The sequence below is a fragment of the Pelobates fuscus genome, chromosome 11, assembly GCF_036172605.1.
Source record: "Pelobates fuscus isolate aPelFus1 chromosome 11, aPelFus1.pri, whole genome shotgun sequence".
Classification (NCBI taxonomy): Eukaryota; Metazoa; Chordata; class Amphibia; order Anura; family Pelobatidae; genus Pelobates; species Pelobates fuscus.
This window is the reverse complement of record NC_086327.1, coordinates 51,144,271-51,164,608: the sequence shown is the minus strand read 5'-3', so window position 1 is coordinate 51,164,608 and position 20,338 is coordinate 51,144,271. Positions and strand designations below refer to the sequence as shown.

At 37.1% G+C, this 20,338-nt stretch overlaps 1 protein-coding gene across 1 annotated transcript in view; it reads right to left on the bottom strand.

The window, feature by feature from the left end:
- The window catches only part of PRKCG (protein kinase C gamma), a 447,474-nt gene that overhangs the window by 12,113 nt on the left and 415,023 nt on the right, over positions 1–20,338 (bottom strand). The window contains exons 14-15 of the mRNA XM_063436266.1: positions 13,092–13,230; positions 110–190 (exon numbers count right to left, since the gene is read on the bottom strand). Coding sequence (XP_063292336.1) covers positions 110–190; positions 13,092–13,230 — 220 coding nt within the window. The remainder of the gene's footprint in view (positions 1–109; positions 191–13,091; positions 13,231–20,338) is intronic.

The following is a 20,338-nucleotide window of genomic DNA, read 5'->3' as shown; positions in this document are numbered from 1 at the left end:
TTTAACTAGTACCGATCAGCTTCCCTCACAATGTGTGCTATAATAATAAGACAGAGCAGTGTGATGCTATACTTGATCTGAACTGGATTCAACAAAGATAACGTCTTACCTGCCCTGCCAACATTTCATATAATAGAACACCATATGACCACCAATCCACTGATTTTCCATAAGGCTGGTAAGCTATTATCTGCAAAAGAGAAATATTGCATTATTATGCATAGCACACTAAATGAAATAGTGCATCTTAGAGATTAAATTGTATTCAGGATGTACAGTAAAAAAAATATCTCATCACCAATACGGAGAGAGATAATACATATAAAGATGTCATACTTTAACTATTTAAGGGTCAAGCTTCAGTTTACTTGTTTCTACTTAAGGACCAATGCAATTTACATATTTGTCATTTTTTTCACCAACAAATATAACATTGTTTTTTTTTTGGTTTGTTTGTTTGTGTTTTTTTAAAGGGACACTATAGTCACCAGAACAACTACAGCTTATTGAATTTGTTATGGCGAGTACAATCATTACCTTCAGGCTTTTTGCTGTAAACACTGTCTTTTTAGAGAAAATGCAGTGTTTACATTACAACCCAGTGATAATTTCACTGGCCACTCCTAAGATGTCTGTTAGAGATCCTTCCTGGGTCATTGCTGCCTAAAATGCATCAAAACATTCAGTATCTCCTCCCTCTGCATGCAGACACTAAACTTTCCTCATAGAGATTCACTGATTCAATTAATCTCTATGAGGAGATGCTGATTGGCCAGGGCTGTGTTTGACTTGTGCTGGCTCTGCCCCTGATCTGCCTCTTTGTCAGTCTCAGCCAATGGGAAAGCATTGTGATTGGATCAGGCTACCACTTCTGATGATGTCAGCAGGCAGTGGGCAGGTCTAAAGGAAACAGAGACAAAGCAAGCAGCTGCAGACTCAAATACAAGTAAGATTTTACTGTATTTAGGGAGGCATGAGGGAACCAGGGTGGCTAGATGGTGGTTTTAACCCTATAGGGTAAAGGATTACATATTTGTGTTCCTGACCCTATATGGCTCCTTTAAAATTGTATACAGGAAAGACACTCAAGTTACAAATTCAATGGTAAAAATGGTATACATATGGTTAAGCCTATCCATCATATAGTCTGGAATGAAGATTTATTGCATTGAATCTTTGTTGTCATCTCCTGAAGGTGCATTCCCACAAGGGTTGTCTATTTTGAACGGATTTGAAATCATAGGTAAAGCAAGTTAGAAAAACATATAAAAAAAACGTCAAAACCAGTATAGGTTATACCTGTAGGTTCACGGTTATTACAAATTGTGCTGTTAATATAAAACCACTTTCTCAGGAGCACCCCGCCACAAGGCCGCTCCCCTTCCTTTTGTACATACCATTTTTGAAAGGAAAAATTTATTTTATGTTGATCTGACCTACACATACACTAGTCAGTCATGTAGGACCTCTTTGTGCTGCCAAAACATCGAGGCATGGACTCCACAAGAACTCTGAATGTGTTCTGTGTTATCTGACACCAAGACAGATCCTTTAAGTCCTGCAAGTTGCGAGGATCGTATTTGTTGCTCCAGCACATCCCGGCGATGCGTAATTGGATTGAGATGTGATGAGATTTTAAGGCCAAGGCAACACCTTGAACTCTTTGTCATGTTTCTATAACCATTCCTTAACAATTTTGCAGTGTGGCAGGGTGCATTATCCTGCTAAAAGAGGCTATTTCCAACAGGGAACACCATTTCCATGAAGGGATGTACAGGATCTGCAACAATAGGTAGGTAGTAAGTGTCAAAGTAACATCCACATGAATGCCAGGATCCAAGGTTTCCCAGCAGAACATAACACTGCCTCCACCAGCCTGCCTTCTTCCCACAGTGCATTCTGTTGCCAGCTCTTCCTCAGGTAAAGGAAGCAGCCACACACCTGATCTAAAAGAAAATATGAATCATCAGACCAGGCAACATTATTCCCTTGCTCCATGGTCCATTACGGTTGCTCCCCTCCTTATTGAAGGAACTCTAGAAGTCATAATGGGCACTCTGACCTGTCTGCAGCTACGCAGCCCCATGCTGCAATGCAATGTGTGTTCTGACACATTTCTGTCTGTCTTTTCAGCAATTTGAGCTACAGTAACTCTTCTGTGTGATCTGACCAGACGGGCTAGCCTTCGTTCCCAACTAGCATTAATGAGCTTTGGGCACCCACGTCCCTGATGCCGGTTCACTGGTTGTCCTTCCTTGCACCACTTTTGGTAGGAAACTAGCCGCTGCACAGTGGGAAGAAGACTTGCCATTTTGGAGATGCTCTGACCCAGTCATCTAGCCATCATTATTTGGCTGTTGTCAAAGTCCCCCAGATCTTTTCACTTGCCCATTTCTCCTGTTTTCAACACATGAAATGTATTCTAGCCCTAGACAGGTGCCATTGTAACAATATGATCAATATTATTCACTTAATCTGCCAGTGATGGGACTGATCAGTGTATTTAAAATTCTCATTTATAATAAAAATAAATAAAATAAAATAGAAAAACAGCAAATAAATCTTATTTACACAGCACATCTTATGTCCAGGATTCCAGTTTATTTTTGTAGTTATTGGTCACAAAATGCAAGGAGTAAAATAAAATTTCAATGTGGAACACTTTTAGAATTAGGCATGTTTGTCTTCTGAGTTTATTGCACGTTGTCGCAATATTATTTAATGTCTCTCTGCAAACACAATCACTCAATATGATTAACACTGGGCAGCCTTCATAGCCCAGCACTGATCACTTTCAGCAGTCAGTGATTGCACTTCAGGGAACTTTCAGGAGTCCCAATTGAGTCTTTTGGTGGAACAAATGATGGAGGGAATTTCTTCTGTTACCGGTACCATAGCTGAACTCGGAAGTTTAGCAGACGACATTTAAAGGGAGGTACAGTGCCTTGCAAAAGTATTCACCCCCTTGGCATTTTTCGTGTTTTGTTGCCTCACAACCTGGAATTAACATGGATTGTTTGAGGATTTGCATCATTTAATTTACAGAACATGCCCACAACTTTGAAGATTTTTTAAAAAAAAATTTATTGTGAAGCAAACAGCAAATAGGACACAATAACAGAAAAAGTCAACGTGCATAACTATTCACCCCCCTAAAGTCAATACTTTGTAGAGCCACCTTTTGCAGCAATCACAGCTCCAAGTCGCTTTGGATCAGTCTCTATGAGCTTGCCACATCTTACCACTGGGATTTTTCCCCAATCCTCCTTGCAAAACGGCTCCAGCTCCTTCAAGTTGGATGGTTTGCGCTTGTGAACAACAATCTTTAAGTCTGACCACAGATTTTCTATTGGATTGAGGTCTGGGCTTTGACTAGGCCATTCCAACACATTTAAATGTATCCCCTTAAACCACTCAAGTGTTGCTTTAGCAGTGTGTTTGGGGTCATTGTCCTGCTGGAAAGTGAACATCCATCCTAGCCTCAAATCATGCACAGAGTGGTACAGGTTTTGCTTTTTATGGGCTTCATGGTGTATTTAGCACCATCCATCTTTCCCTCAACTCTGACCAGTTTCCCATTCCCGGCTGCTGAAAAACATCCCCAAAGCATGATGCTGCCACCACCATGTTTCACTGTGTGGATGGTGTTCTTTGGGTGATATGATGTGTTGGGGTTTCGCCAGACATAGCGTTTTTATTTGATGGACGAAAAGTTCAATTTTAGTCTCATCAGACCAGAGCACCTGCCTCCATACATTCTGGGAGTCTCCCACATGCCTTTTCGAAAACTCAAAACGTGCCATTTTGTTTTTCTTCTGGCCACTCTGCCATAAAGCCCAACTCTATGGAGCGTACGGCTTATTGTCGTCATATGTACAGATACTCCAGTCTCTGCTGTGGAACTCTGGAGCTCCTCCAGGCTTACCTTAGGTCTCTGTGCTGCCTCTCTGATTAATGCCATCTTTGCACGGTCTGTGAGTTTTGTTGAGCGGCCATCTCTTGGCAGGTTTGCTGTTGTGCCATGTTCTTTCCATTTGGTTATAATAGATTTGATGGTGCTCCTGGGGATCATCAAAGATTTGGATATTTTTTTTATAACCTAACCGTGACTTGTACTTCTCAACAACATTGTTCCTTACTTGTTTGTAGAGTTCCTTGGTCTTCATGGCAGTGTTTGGTTAGTGTGCCTCTTGCTTAGGTGTTCCAGCCTCTGGGGCCTTTCAAAAAAGGTGTGTATATGTAATGACAGATCATGTGACACTTAGATTGCACACAGGTGGACATCATTTCACTAATTATGTAACTTCTGAAGGTAATTGGTTGCACCATAGCTTTTTATGGGTTTCATGACAAAGGGGGTGAATACATACGCACATGTCAATTTTCTGTTTTCTATTTCTAACAAATAGTTTTATACATATATTTTTCTCATTTCACTTCACCAACTAAGAATATTGTGTTATGATCAATCACATAAAATTCAGATTAATAAAACATTGAACTTAAGGCTATAATGTAACAAAATAGGTAAAAAGTCGAGGGGGTGAATATTTTAGAGTTGATATTGGAGTTAATTAAAAACAGGAATTGCAAAACCATGTTATGGAACTAAAAAATGTAGGTCAAAACAGCTAAATTGGAAATATTTTCCAACTCAATTATTTGCCCTAAGTGTTATAGTTTTCTTGTCACTTCTTACATAGTTACATAGACTGAAAAATACCCTGTCAATTAGGTTCAACTTTTCTCACATCTGTTTTTGCTGTTGATCTAAAAGAAGGCAACAATATAGCTTGAACAGCTAACTAATTTTGCTTCAAACAAGGAAAAAAAAACCCTTCTCAACCCCAGAATGAGGTCAGATCTATCATTTTATTAATACATTGTTACCCAAAATATTAAAAATGATACCCCTGATTATAATTTTTTTTAGCAAGAATTCATCCAGTTGTGGTTGAAACATCTGTACAGACTTTGATAAATCACTGTTTCAGGTAGAGAATTCCACATCTTTATTATTCTTACTTTAAAGACCCTTTTCCTTTGCCTTAGACAAAATCTCTTTTCTTCCAGTTTAAATGTGACCTTATGTCGTATGTATTGTCATGTTTATGAATAGATTTCCACAATGGTTTGTGCTGGTATTCCACGAGGCATACATTTATGGCTGGTTCACATGTACTTATTACACTGAGTAGCCTAGGAATAGTTTGACCTAGATCCAGTCAAAGTAGCAGTTTTAAATTGAGAGCAGCTTAACTATAGTGCAAATACCTTATTGAGAAAAAAGTGGGCAGAGGACCGAATGTCAAATGGGCCCATGCAGAGGGCAATAGCCTCATGGCCATATATAGCTTTAACTTTAATAGAGATACAATCTTTTTAATTACAAAAAAAGGCCTCAATTTAATATTTTTGCTTTTCAAATGCTTTTCAAAGCTTTTCAAATGCTTTTATATTTTGAACAACATTTTCCTATTTCAATTATATTATATATTGATACATGTTTTCATATTTTTATATTTTAAATCATTCATTTTAAAAGGTTAACAGAAAATACTGAATCACTGAAAAACCTTACCCAAAAATATTAAATTGATGCCATAGTTATTAACTTCGTAGATGTATGTGTTTATTTATTTCAGTGAGACATTTAAAAAAAAAGATGATTTTCACAAACATATGCTATAGATTTATGCCTGCCTGTCTGTTTATTTATTATGTTTGTAGAGAAATTTGCACTTGCAAGCACGATTTCCTTTTCCATTGCTACAGCATACGCTTATTGTTAAAAAAAAAAAAAAGTAAAAGTATCACATCTATTAGGCTTGAAAACTCAAGACTATTAAAATATCAATGTATAACGCAGGTTCTTCTGTATGATCTGCTTCATTTTAGAAGTCAGCCTTGTAATGAATATCCCTGCTTTTTCCGAAATAATTTAGCAATAATGTGCTTTTATGCCCCCTGCTGTTCTCCGTAGCATATTTCTGCAGAAAGTAAATTCCCTTGCCAGGTAATATGTGCACTAGTTATTCAGATAGAACATGACAAGTACACGACAGAGGAGCAAAGAAGTAACAAAATGATGTAGGCTATAGCTTTTGTTTTACATATTCTGAACTAATGAAACTCCCCTGTGGCCTCTTCCATTTTTACTGAAGCCTGCAAAGCAGGGAGCAAGGGAAATAGCCCAGCTTTTTCAACAAAATCAAGTAAAGCGTATTTATAAAAGTGTCAGCTCTGCAAAAAATACTACACCAATTAAGATGAACAAGTCAATATTATGTATATTAAAATAGGGACTTTCCAACTATATCTATAGATCAAATTCATATGTATATCTCGAATGCCCTAATTTCAGATATATATTCTTCTAACTTTGCGTTTGAAGATGCTGGCATTTATCCCAGATGCTTCTTCATTATTAATTATGGTTACATAATATTCCATGAGAAGGATGTGCAAGCATATAAGTAAAACAAGATCAAAGAAAAAATATACACCCTATACATTGTATACACCTTCGTAGGAAAAATGGCTCAGTTACAGTTTTCTTTTTGCTGTATACTGTCAGGGTAGGACTTCACATGATGCAGAGTAGGCACCGGTCCTGTAGGGGTTTTTAGCACGTATAATGTGCACAACTGGGTAATTTGTTAATCATGGGAGACTTTCATAATCTAGACATTGATTGGGCCAGAGGGACTAGCAATACAGTTGACGAAAACAGGTTTTTGAACCTGATAAACAACACTTTCTATTTTGCAACAAGCTAGGAGAAAAATTCCTTCTTGACCCCAGAATGGCAGTCAGATTTATCCTTGGATCAAGCAGTTATTACCCTACATTGTAAAATTATATGATATTCTGTTTTTGCAAGAATGCATCTAGTTGCTGCTTAAACATCTGTACAGACTCTGATAAAACCACTTCCTCAGGCAGAGAATTACATATCCTTATTGCTCTTACGGTAAAAAAAAAAAAACTTTCCTTTGCCTTAGACTAGTTACTAGAATTGTTCTAGCCGTTTTAAACTTCTCTCTGTTATAAGAAGTTATAAAATGTGAAGCTCGGTACAAGCTTTAGTAAGCTCAGAGAAAATTTCACTGGTGGGGAGGGGAGGGAGGTGCGGGTGTTTAGTGCTGCCTATGTATTAAAACTTAGGGTTAGGGATAGTGTAGGGTTAAGGTCAAGATTAGGGTAGTCAGGTAAGGAGTACTACAGCATTAATGTGGGGTTGTTAGAGTTAGCAGTAACTACCAAAAGTTAATTTAGATCCTACACATATTATATTAGGTATTTCACAATCATGACTGAAGTATGACTCTATTTTAAGTTCTTTTTAATTAGTTGTACTGAATGTGTACAGATATTTATAAGCAAAAATGTAGAAAAAAGTTCCCATTTTTAAAATGTTATTCATGTGTAATGCTGTGTTAGGTATACATATAGTATATTAAATGAAAGCCATTTCTGTCCTTCAAAAAAGGATATATATAAAATGGTAGTCCTTCCCCGCCTCCACTAACTTTGCTGAAGAGCTGGAAGTTCCTAAGCAGCGCAGGGCTTAGCTCAGGAGAGATAAAATCTAATTATTTCTTAGGAAATTTATTTGACTCCATAAAATGAGTGTAACTCCTGGCACCATAACCTTAACCAGCTAACTGTAGTGGTTATGTTGCTTGCAGTGTTATTTTAACCTCAAAATATATATTGATACATAGACCTCTATACTCCTCACCTCAAAGAGATTAACTTGTTATGGGGGCTGTATATCTATCCTATGTGTCAAGTGGATGGTCTCGCTGGATACCACATAATATCATTCATGCTTCCACGAAGGTGACAGTGCCACTTTAATGGCTACTTAGTGTATCTCTCCAAATGCCTTGAAATGTTAAATTAAACTCTACATACAAAACAAAACACTGCAGGATCGCACACTAATTTTTAAAAATAGGGTGAAAACCTTAAAATATATTCCTTAAAGTGCTATTATCAACCTACCAGAAGGCAGAAAACTGTGTCACCAATCCTACCAACACCCTCCTTCCCCTCCAAAGTTCCAACATTATCCAATCCTTTCTCAGTGTCTTTGGGAGGCTTGAATTGAGTTGCATTTATGATTTTTTTTCTTTAGTTACTATGTGTATTTTCTATATTGTAACTTTAAATAAAAGTATTTTTTTTTTTTTTGCATTGCTTAGTGGTGTGCATTCTTATGCTATTGAATTAAATGAAACTGTACCATAAAAAAATAAATGCACAACAAATATAGTCATCAGTGATTATCATAATACAACTGAAAAACTCTATACAATACAACAATATTACAATGCACTTGGCCATTTGACAGGGTATAATATAGAATATACAAAACCTTTTTTACGTCCAAAATGCAATGACTTTGTCTGTTTGACAGCAATAAACCTTATAAGCAGTGGCAGCACTACCGCGGTTTGCCTCTGCTTATAAGCCTATAATTCAATAAATCTTGTTTACCCCTGGGTTTTTTTGCATTGCTTTGCAAAGAGAAACAACATTTAGCAAATAAATCCACATTTGCATTAACCTTTTCTCCAATGCTAATCTACAACTGTCAGAAAAAGAAAATTGTCTGCCAGGGATCCATTTTGCCCTACTGCATTTCTACAGAGGGCTTGTAAATGGCATCCCCCACATACACAACTTATACAATGCATTTGTATGGCTTTCTAGTACCTATGGAAAAAAGAGGGGATGATGGGTATCAGATTACCTACAAAATGCCATTAGTAGAGTATTTTTTCCATTTGTATTTATTATTTCATGTTTACTGTATGTATCTCTGATTCTTGATCATAGTTAAGAATGGTCTGTCATATTGGAACATAGACAATGCAACACAATCTGTACCCTATATTTCCATCCAATATGCCTGCAAAAGTTGAACAAACAAATATTAAAATTGTACAAATATGCACAATTTATATTTTGTAGGCGTCATTAAAATGCAGTCTATGCAAGAAAATGCAGAGTTGTCATCATGCATCCATGTTTTAAATGAATGTTGTGGTATTTTAAAAATCATAAGAACTTGGTAGTGGTAATATTTTCATAAACTGTATTTTCTGGTGTAGGAAGATATAAACTAGGGCTGCCCAACAGGTAGATCCCCAGATGTTGCAGAACTGCAACTCTTATGATGCTCTAGAGGTATGCAAAGCATCATGGGAGTTGTAGTTCTACAACATTTGGGGATCTACCTGTTGGGCAGCCCTGATTTAAACTATAATAGGAAAATGTGCCTTCAATTGTTCATTCATTTGTGTCATTTTCAAGTAGAAATTATTCTGCTGTGTGATTACTTTTAACAATTCAAACATTAAATGTGACTGCACCATCTAGTGGTCATACATCATTATACCAACATATGACTCCTGAATCCTGTGATCAAAATAAACTATTATTGTAGTGATTTATTTTAAGTGCTTGATAATTAAAAAAAAAATAAAAAAATGTGACGTATTATAGAACACATGAGAACACATGAGAGTTATTATTATATTATATATATTTAAAATAATTTCAGTATCAGTGTAAGCAAGTTTATATATTTTTTTTTTTTTACCTACCCTTTTCCCCGCCGAAAATAAGACATCCCCGAAAAAAAGCCATAGCTTATTTTTGGGGAATGCTCATAAAATAAGCTCTACCCAGAAAATAATCTCTAGTCACTATTATGCAGAAGTGAAAATTTGACAGATTTAGATAAAGAGGTCAAAGAAATACAAAAAGTATTAGAACCAGTAGCTGAGATCAAAGATTATGAAGAATTGACCAATTCCACTAAAGCTAATCTCAATAAATTGGAAGACCAGGTAAAACAAATGAAATATAAAAAGCACAAGAGGGATATGGATGATTACAAGTATAATAAAGTAAGAAATTATCATCAAAATAATTATATTGATCGAAAGAATAATAGATATGAGAACAGAAGATCTGACAATTACAATTTTAAACAAAAAGGATATAATTTTAAACAAAATAGATATAATAGGAGGAGAATAGACCGTTTTGATACCCCTAAATGGGACAACCCTAAATGGAGAACTCCAGAAGCCAATAAGGGCAACGAATGGAAGAAAGTAGAACCTTGGAATAGGTACTTCAATAGATCCGAAATAAATAGAAGCCCCATACATGAAAGAAATAGAAGTCCCCTACACAAAAATAGAGATCTAGCATTATCAAATAGATATGATGCTCTGTCACGAGATCAATCAGACTCTAGACAGAATATTTTTTTAGGGAAGATGAGAGGGAAGGTTTCCTTCTCTCCCCTAAAAAGGAGAGACAGAGAGGATGTAGAGGAGGAACAAGGTTACAACAGCGAAAAGAGAGGAAGAATGTCCAATTGGAGGGAGTTATCAACCTGTCCAAGTTTGTTCCGAATAATGATTAAATTAGAACTTTAAACAAAGGTTTAAAATTTGCCCGCAGTAAAAATTTCAATTCCTTTTCAGCATATATAGACATACTGAAATACTCTAGAACATTAACCGTAAAAAGATTTTTTGAAATTAACAAGTACACAGATACTAGGAAAAGTGACAATCATACGGATCTAAAGAATAAATCAAATTTCTATCCAAGAAATTATCGAACAAGTGCTATAGATATTTTCGAAAAATCTGTTATTGACGATTTTGAGAAATTAGGGAAATGTAATCACAAACATAACTTGAACCTAAACCCTAATGCATATAAAGCTTTACAAAACTTAAGAAATAATAGAGAAATAATAATAAAGCCCGCTGATAAGGGAGGCAGTATTGTGATTCAGGACACTACCAACTATTTGAAGGAGTGCGATAGACAACTAGAGGACAAAAAGATATATCGGGTATTAGAAAAAGATCCAACGATAGAGACAAAATCTTCGCTAGAGATCCTACTAAAAAGAGGTAAAGAAGAAGGTATTTTAAATGATAATGAATATAAATTTTTATTAGTCGAATTTCCTAGAGTGCCTGTATTTTATACTCTGCCTAAGGTGCATAAAAATTTAGAAAAATGGGTCCATTTCAGCCAATCTTTCCAAATACATGAATATTTGGTTACAAAATTTAGTTAAAGAAATGCCATCATACCTTAAGGACACCACAGATGTAATTAAAATGATAAAAAACATCAAATGGGAAAATTGATATTTTTTAGTAACCTCAGATGTAACGGCACTCTATACCTCTATCTCTCATGAGAAGGGATGTAAAATGGTTCAGGAATGTTTGGAAAAATCGGGTAATTTTAGTAACTCACATATTTTATTCCTTTTAGACAGTATTATATGGATTTTAGAAAATAATTATTTTAATTTCAATTCTAGATTTTACCTACAATTACAAGGTATGTCTATGGGGACCAGGTTCGCCCCTAGTTACGCTAATCTATTTATGTCAGGCTGGGAAACTGAAGTTATATATAGCAGCCATAACTGGGGAATCATACCATAGATATATCGATGATATATTTTTTATATGGAAAGGTACACAATCGGACTTAGAGCTCTTTTTAGCAAGTATTAATTCTAATGAGTGGGGTTTACATTTTAGCAGTTCTTTTAGCAGCTAGAATATATTTTTTTTAGATTTAGAAATCTATGAAGAAGCCGGTATTTTAAAAACAAAAAATGTTTTTAAAAAAGTTGATGCCAATAGTTATGTACTATACAATAGTGGGCATTATACTCCATGGTTAAATAATATTCCAAAATGCCAATTACAAAGAATAAAAAGAAACTGCACTGAACAGAGTACTTTTGAAGAACAAGCCAAAATAGTGATAGATAAATTCTCACAAAAACAATATCCCACTGATATATTAAATAGGGCATACGATGAAATAAAAGGTTTGGACCAAAATTAATTGGTTTTTAACAAAGTAATTTTAATAGAGGACAAGACAAATTTGATAAAGTACCTTTAGTTTTAGATTTTAATCAGGATTTTAAAAAGGTTAAATCTACTGTTAACAGACACTGGTACCTTTTAAAAAAAAGATAGTGAATTATCGGCAATCATAACAGATAAACCTTTTATCACTTTTAGAGGTGCACCTAGCTTAAAGCAGATTTTGACATTTAATCACCCAAGAAAAGAGGTGCCAGAAACATTTTTAAGTGCAAATAAAAAAGGTTTTTATTCATGTGGAAAATGTGTAGGGTGCAAATGTAGTAGAAACAAAACTGTAAAAGGGATTAGTGCTCCTGCTATGATAACTTTAGCTTTCTAGTAAATGTTGCTGCTGCTAAGAGACATATCAGCTACTTGTGACTTACTGGTAGCTCTCAGCACACAGTGTTAAAGCAGCAGGATACGGACTCATTTTTGGGTTTGCATCAGGCAATATGATCAATCTGCAGTGGCAATATTGAGCCAAGAAGTAGCTAACATGCGTAATAGAAGCAACAATCATTACAGATTAAAATTATCAGAATCAGCTCAGTCCTCAGAGTCACAGCCCCAGTCCTTTCTAAACAGCCAGATCACAAGTGGCTCAGGTCTCAGCTACAAAATCACTGGGCACTTTAAAGAAGATGGTGGGCACTGGGTCTACACCATGCAATGTGCAGTAGGAGATATTAATGTTAATATACATTTGTTTTTACCATAATTTTAGCTTACCCTCTCAACCCCCAAAAAACATTAGTGGTGCTAAACTACTGCAAACGTTTTGTCCACATAAAAACTGGTGTGGTGCTGCCCCAAGTGCCCTTATGGTCTTGTCCACAACTACTGATTACTTACACTAAGAGGGTGCCAGGGCACTCCTGTCACCATTACCACTACAGAGGGCTGTAGTAGTTAAGGTGTTTTGAGTGATTTTTTTCTTTTAAACCTGCAATGTTTTTTTTTGTGTGCAAATTATAAGATGCTATGTGTAGGGAGACAGAGAAGGGGAGGAACTTAAATTGGTATGGTGCTTGGAGTGTATTTTAAAGCTGAAACAAAAGATTAAACAGTAACATTATTATATACCACAGAATCCAATATGTTATAGCATCTGCGTATTTATAAAATACAAATAATAACATTAAATAATACCTCTGGAGCTATGTAGTCAGGAGTACCACAAAATGTGCGAGTGGTGGACCCGCTGTATATATTCTCTTTACACATGCCAAAATCTGTTATTTTAATGTGTCCTTCAGCATCCAGCATCACGTTATCCAACTTCAAATCTCTAATTTGATATGTGGCAGCAATGACATAAGAAGCATCCGAAAAGTGAAAGAAAAACAAGTTAATTAGTGATATGCTTTGTCATATCTTAAAATATACAAATCATTTGAAAGAACACTATAGGTCAGAAACACAAATAATTATTCCTGACCCTATAGTGTTAAAACCACCATCTAGCCCCCCCCCCCCCCCCCACCGCCTCCCCGCCTCCACTGCTCCCCTAAATATAGCAAAATCTTACTTTTATTTCAGTCTGCTGCTGCTGGCTCTGCTCCCGATCTGCCTGCTTGGCTGACATAATCAGAAGTGGTGTTCTAAGCCAATCACAATGCTTTCACATAGAAAAGCATTGGATTGGGTGAACTTGTCGAGGGTGCAGATCAGGGCCAGAGCAAGAACAAGCCAAACATAGCCCTGGCCAATTAGCATCTCCTCATAGAGATGCATTGAATCAATGGTGACTATAGTGTCCCTTTAAGTGAAATGTTCTCCATATAGTTAGAAATATGTTCATTGTAATGCTTAACTTTTTTCCTTGGGATGATGCAAGGGCATCAGTTGGATGTAGCAGGTATGGTGCTTAGAGTGTTCATTTGATAGAAGCTTTTTAAGTTCTGTTTTTGCCTCTGTGCATGGCAGTACGTATTCAAAAGAGAAATGCAGTTTTAGCTGAAATGGTAGACCAGAACATACATACTATTTGTGCTCTGTGCATCTATGTTTTGCAATACACACAAGAAATGTTTGTCAGAACTAAAAAAAAGCTTTGAAAAACCTATCCTTGAGGCAATACCATATATATTTTGTTTACAGTATATGATTTTCTATTCATCATTTTTAGACTTGTACATGGTGGGAAAAAATAATTTCTGTGAAAATTTATGTTTATGAATATGTTGTATTAATTGGCCCCAACAGCACCCTATGTGTATGCAGGTGAGTGCAGCCTCTTGGTTTCATATATATATTTGGGAGTCTGGGCCAACTCCCAGTTTTGCACCTCCCCCTGTCACAGGTGCCTCATTCAATGGCCCTATTTAACCTTGCCCTGCATAGAGTCCCTGGAGGAAGCATTTCCCAAGTAAGTGGATAAATCTCATAGGAGCAGGCATTTGGCTGCCAAAGTAGGACCTGCCAAGAATAGGGTACATTGACGTTGTGGCAGACTTGCAATGAATGATCATATACTGTAGTTAAACCCCTATTATTTTTGCTTAAGTTAGGTGTTTTTAAATACAACTATTACATTCTGTGAGACTTGAAATTGACAATGAGTGAGTGTGCTGGATATTGTATGTTGGAAAAAAATCATTTTGATTCACTTCTGCCAAATCCTTTTTTTTTTTTAGGACAGCCAAATTTTTGCCATGTGGTGGTTTGGCTTGGCCAAATATGGTTGATGAAGAAAGAATCAGAAGAAGCAAAAGACCAGGGAATTGGGCCAATCAGTGTACTGCAAAATATATACATTATATAAATATTATGTATATATTTTAGAGGTCACTAATAGGTGCATTTTACCACCATTTGGTTCGCAGATCAAATTAGAAAAGTAACAAATAGAGTGAAAAAGAGCGGCAAAAAAATAAAATAATCTATTTTCATATGTTATATATTTATTATATATTGAATTATATACTGCTCCTTGTGTGTCCAAATTGTGTCCCGCCAAGCAGAGGTGGCTCTCTGAGGGCATACTGTCAGTGACCGAGGACCCGACACCAGGAGGAGGCCCAGCGGCTTGCTCAGTATGCCGCTGGGTGCAAGGCCCTCCTGTCTGCCCGGCCACCATCGCAGACACTGGTCTGCAGCTCCGCAAATCTTTGTCTGCTGAAAAATGTCCATGTATGAAGAAACTGGCTGGGAAAATGTTCTCTATATTTGGGTCTACATATATTTGTGAGCAAAGTTTTTCTTGCATGAAGATCAACAAGAGTAAATATAGATGCTCTTTGACAGACATTAACTTGCAGGCTGTGATGAGAATCTCAACAAGCAATCTCACTCCTGATTTCAAATAAATTGTAGAAAAGTGTGATAGGGTACTTTTGTCTCATTAAACTGATTCTAAAATTAAATGTGCTTGCAGCTATAGATGATATGAAATTAGCAAAATAAATTAATTGAAAAAACTATTTAATTTAATTTATATTTATTGATTTTTATGATACAATTATACCTTTTCTGAAATGCAAAGTTAACCAATGAATGCAATCATTTTAAAAGTTGCGGCCCTCCGCTAACCTCCGCTCCCACAAAGTGGTCCCCGAGCCAAAACAATTGACCACCCCTATGTTAATTAAATGGCTGTAAAACGTGACCTTAGGTACTGTCGTCTAGCTAACATTCATGTATTTTCCCATCAATCGTCACGTGCCTCAGAGCCAAACCTTTGTGTGCTGTGTATTGGTGTCACAAAACTCAACGGTAATAATACTCAATAATACCTAACAGATATATAACCTACATTACTATGCTGGGTGTGTCAATATGTAAACTGTAATGAACACATTTTGTCATATCTGCCCATGGAGTATACACCCTGTTCCAAATTATTAGGCAAATTATATTTTTGTCATTTACCTAAATAATTGATGTAAATAACAGTCAGCATAATCCTCATGTTATCAACTACTAAGAGTACAGTTCAAATTTTATTGAACAAACCTCCTAATGATAACAGTATTTTTTTTAAACATAAAAAAACTTACAATGCCCTGTTCCAAATTGTTACGCACAGTAAGTTTCAAAACACTTTATAGGTTGTAAAATTGTCATTTGTTGTGTTTGCAGCATATTTACTGAACTCAAAAGCTATTTCAATCAAACTTATAACAACATTTTAACTTTTTAAACATTTTAACAGGTCACGTTACATTTTAACATAGGACCCCTTATTTGATAGCAGCCTCACAAGTCTTGCATCCATTGAACTTGTGAGTTTTTGGACAGTTTCTGCTTGAATTTGTTTGCAAGATGTCAGCCTCCCAGAGCTGCTGTTTGGATGTAAACTGCCTCCCACCCTCAAAGATCTTTTGCTTGAGAATGCTCCAGAGGTTCTCAATAGGATTGAGGTCAGGGGAGGATGGAGGCCACACCATGACTTTCTCTCCCTTTATCTCCATAGCAGCCATTGATGCAGAGGTATTCTTTGCAGCATGAGATGGTGCATTGTCATGCATGAAGATGATTTTAATACGGAAAGCATAGTTCTTCCTTCTGTACCAGGGAAGAAAGTGGTCAGTCAGAAACTCCACATACTTTGCAGAGGTCATCTTTACACCTTCGGGGACCCTAAAGGGGACGACCAGCTCTTTTCCCATGATCCCGGCCCAAAACATGACTCCACCACCGCCTTGCTGACGTTGCAGCCTTTTTGGAACAGGGTGGCCGTCCACCAACCACCCACTACTCCATCCATCTGGACCATCGAGGGTTGCACGGCACTCATCAGTGAACAGGACTGTTTGAAAATTAGTCTTCATGTATTTTTCTGGCCAATGCAGCCGTTTATGCTTGTGAGCATTGGTTAGTGGTGGCCGAATAGAAGGTTTATGCACAGTTGCAAGACTCTGGATGACTCTACACCTTGACTCCAGAGGCACCAGCAGCTTCAAATATCTGTTTGCTGCTATGTAATGGTATTTTAGCAGTTGCTCTCTTGATCCGATGCATGGATCTGGCAGAAATCTTCCTCAATGTGCCTTTGTCTGCACGAACCCGTCTGTGCTCGGAATCAGCCACAAAGCTCTTAATAGTGCAATGATCACGCTTAAGTTTTCGTGAAATATCTAATGTTTTCATACCTCGTCCAAGGCATTGAACTATTTCACTCTTTTTGGCAGCAGAGAGATCCTTTTTCTTTCCCATATTGCATGAAAATGGTGCTTTGCTAATAATGTGGAACACCCTCCTTTAGTAGGTTTTCCTTAAATTGGGCTTACCTGGCAATCTAATTATCACATGTGTCCAAGTGATCAAAAGAGCCCTGAGACACAATGCCATCCATGAGTTAAACTGAAAAACAAAATATTTAATCTTTGTGACACTTAAATTGAATTTGCATAATCATTTGGAACAGGGTGTAGTTGTAATCTCCAATAATCCAAAAATTCAAGATATATGGAACAAGAAAAAAAAGCGTGGCTAAACAGTTATGTGGGATCCATTGTGACAAAGTGTAATAGCCTAGATAAAGCACCAGGGATGAATGACAGGTAGAAGAAGCTGATGAATAATTATAAGTCGAATGTTGCTGTTAGGGCCACCTGATGGAAATGAATATCATCATCAGAGTGGGCCCAGTAACAGTGCGACCGGGTCCCTTCGGATGATGTCAGACGCTGGGAGGAAGTGACTGCACCGGTAACTCCTCCCAGCAACCACCGGGAGCAACGCGGGAGGAAAGATAAGGAGTCACAGTGGGAACTCTAAATTCCATCAACCTGAGCCACTGGACCCCAGGGAAGTAACCCTCCTGCACCTAAAAGGTAGGTTATAGGAGGGTGACTAAAATATTTTGCTTGTGTGTGTTAGTGTATGTGTGTGTGCTAGTGTATGTGTGTCTGTGTCTATGTGTGTCTGTGTATGTATGTGTCTGTGTGTGTGTATGTGTGTCTGTATGCATGTGTCTGTGTGTGTCTGTATGTATGTGTGTCTGTCTATGTGTCTGTATGTATCTGTGTGTATGTGTGGGTGTATGTACATATGTGCCTGTATGTATGTATGTATGTATGTATGTATGTATGTATGTATGTGTGTCTGTCTGACTGTATGTGTGTCTGTGTGTATATGTGTGTGTCTGTATGGGGTGGCGGTGGGGGGGCCCATGGATCAGTTTTGCACTGGGGTCCCATGGATTGTGTGTACGACACTGGCTCTGAGCTACCCAAACATAAGCCTACACTCGATGAAGGGTACAACAGGAATGTTTTATTCTGGCCAGATAGCATGCTTTTATACATATCAGGGTTACAGTTAAACACGCCCATAACACTCCCACAATATGCCCATGAATTTCTGGGTCAGCATGACTGTGCATAAAAATATAACATATTAAAAATACATAAAAACACATATAAGACATAGAGGAACCCCCACAAATATTACATTGTTAGACAGCCCTGATCTGAGCGCCCAAGTTCTCGAAATAGCACTCAGGTCCATGCAGTATAGGGGAAATGCCACCATGTTAAAGTTCTGACTGAATGCACATATGGTCCTATGCCTAAAACAGTTCCAGGGTGTTTGGTGCTTTTGCTGGTTAACTTTCGAGAGCTCCTGTGGCCGCAATACGGCGTTCTCCACCTGGCTCTTAGGTAGCGTTTGTTACCCTTAGTCTCAGACACCTTCCCTCCAAAAAGCGATCTCCTGGCGGATTTCAAAGTGGTTCAAAACCGCGAACCAAGTTGTCTGGGAACCACACAAAACAGTTCCATAACATTTGCAGCTAAGTCCCGCTGAGGTGACCGTGAACCCACAAAGTCCTTATGCTGAAATTAGTTCCATAGCGGTCACGGCTAAGTACCGCTGGGACTATTCGTGGGTTTGGTTCATGCGAACGGCCGCCAGAGAGGCAGCTTTCGGTTCCATTAGCATGAGGGGAAAGTGCGGAACCAAGGACACCCAGGGCAAGCTACTGATGGCAGTTGGGGAGATATAATTCCTGAACTGAGTCTTTGGATGTGGCCCATAGTTAGTGGGCAGGAGGCCAGCTTCTACACTCCTCCATGAATTTGTGGCAAATGTCCAGGGCAAGGAGCATTTGCCACATAAGGAATAATAAATTAGCAGATAAGATATAGAGAATATAGAAGGGTAGAGAGGACCAAAAAGGTATACATTTTATTATTAATAATACAACAGTGATTATACTTTTTTCTTTTTTTAAACTATATTGAAAATCGGGCTGTTAAATATGAATGTTGACATATCCAGGGTAATTAAAGAGAATGATATCTCTCTACTGGTGGTCTTCATCAAGGGGCTTTCGTACTCAGGCTAACATGGAAAATTGTTTATTTCCTTGTTTTCCTATAGTCATTCCGTCATTTATTTGCAGATTCAACCATCCAAATAGTGATCCTGACTCCAGTAATAGCATCCATTCATTCTCCAGGGCAACACTGGAGAGCCCAAAACATACAAATGTGCTACGACCATATTGTTTTCTCCACAAAGAGACCCTAGTTTTCATTTTATTATATATTTCTTCATACACACATATAGGTGCCAAGACACCAATCATTTTTCCATTCTCTTCACAAACACAGTGTGCAATGTCAGCCTGCCATTGCAAAGCCAGTATTATACTGTCATGCACAAACATGAGGTTTAATTAATCAAAATACAATTTAATTTTTCTTCTTTAAAAATAGACATTACACCACTTTGAATATGTGGTACTTTTTTATGCATCGTTTATAAAGATAGATTTATCATTAAAATGCAGAGCCACACTATCAACTTAATAAAGGTAATGGAAGATTTTTATTGTGAACTAACGCTAGAAAAAATGGATTTGAAAGGTGTCTCAGAGTATATTGTCAGGGCCAATACAAGCCATGGGCTACACTCAAAACTTAGAAGGTGATAGCAAAAGACAACAAGACCAATACCAAAAAGTTTTATAAGAACATAAATATTAAAACACAAAATTAAAGTGTATGTTCACTGAAATTAGTGATTGGTATTTTAGCAAATAAAGAACAGGAAAAGGCATAACTTTTAAATTATTTTTCTTCAGTATATTAGGAACCTATGGCAAGTGACATGCAAATGATTGGTGCAAAACACTTGTTGAAAATGTGTGATTGGGTGACTCAAGACAAGGTGATGTAGCAACTAAAGAGAGTTAATGTACACAAAGCCCCAGAGTTGTATGGTATTCACCCACAAGTGTGGAAATAAGTGAACCTCTGTTATTATTCTTTCAGGATTCTTTTCTTTCAGGAATTGTTCCAGAGGAATGGAGAAATACAGATGTGTTACATATATTCAAAAAGGGTTCAAAATAATTGCATGCAAATTATAGGGAGACATGTGGTAGAGCAATGTCATTAGCAAAATCAAATCATGTTAACTTAACTAGTAGAAGTATAGAACAGGGT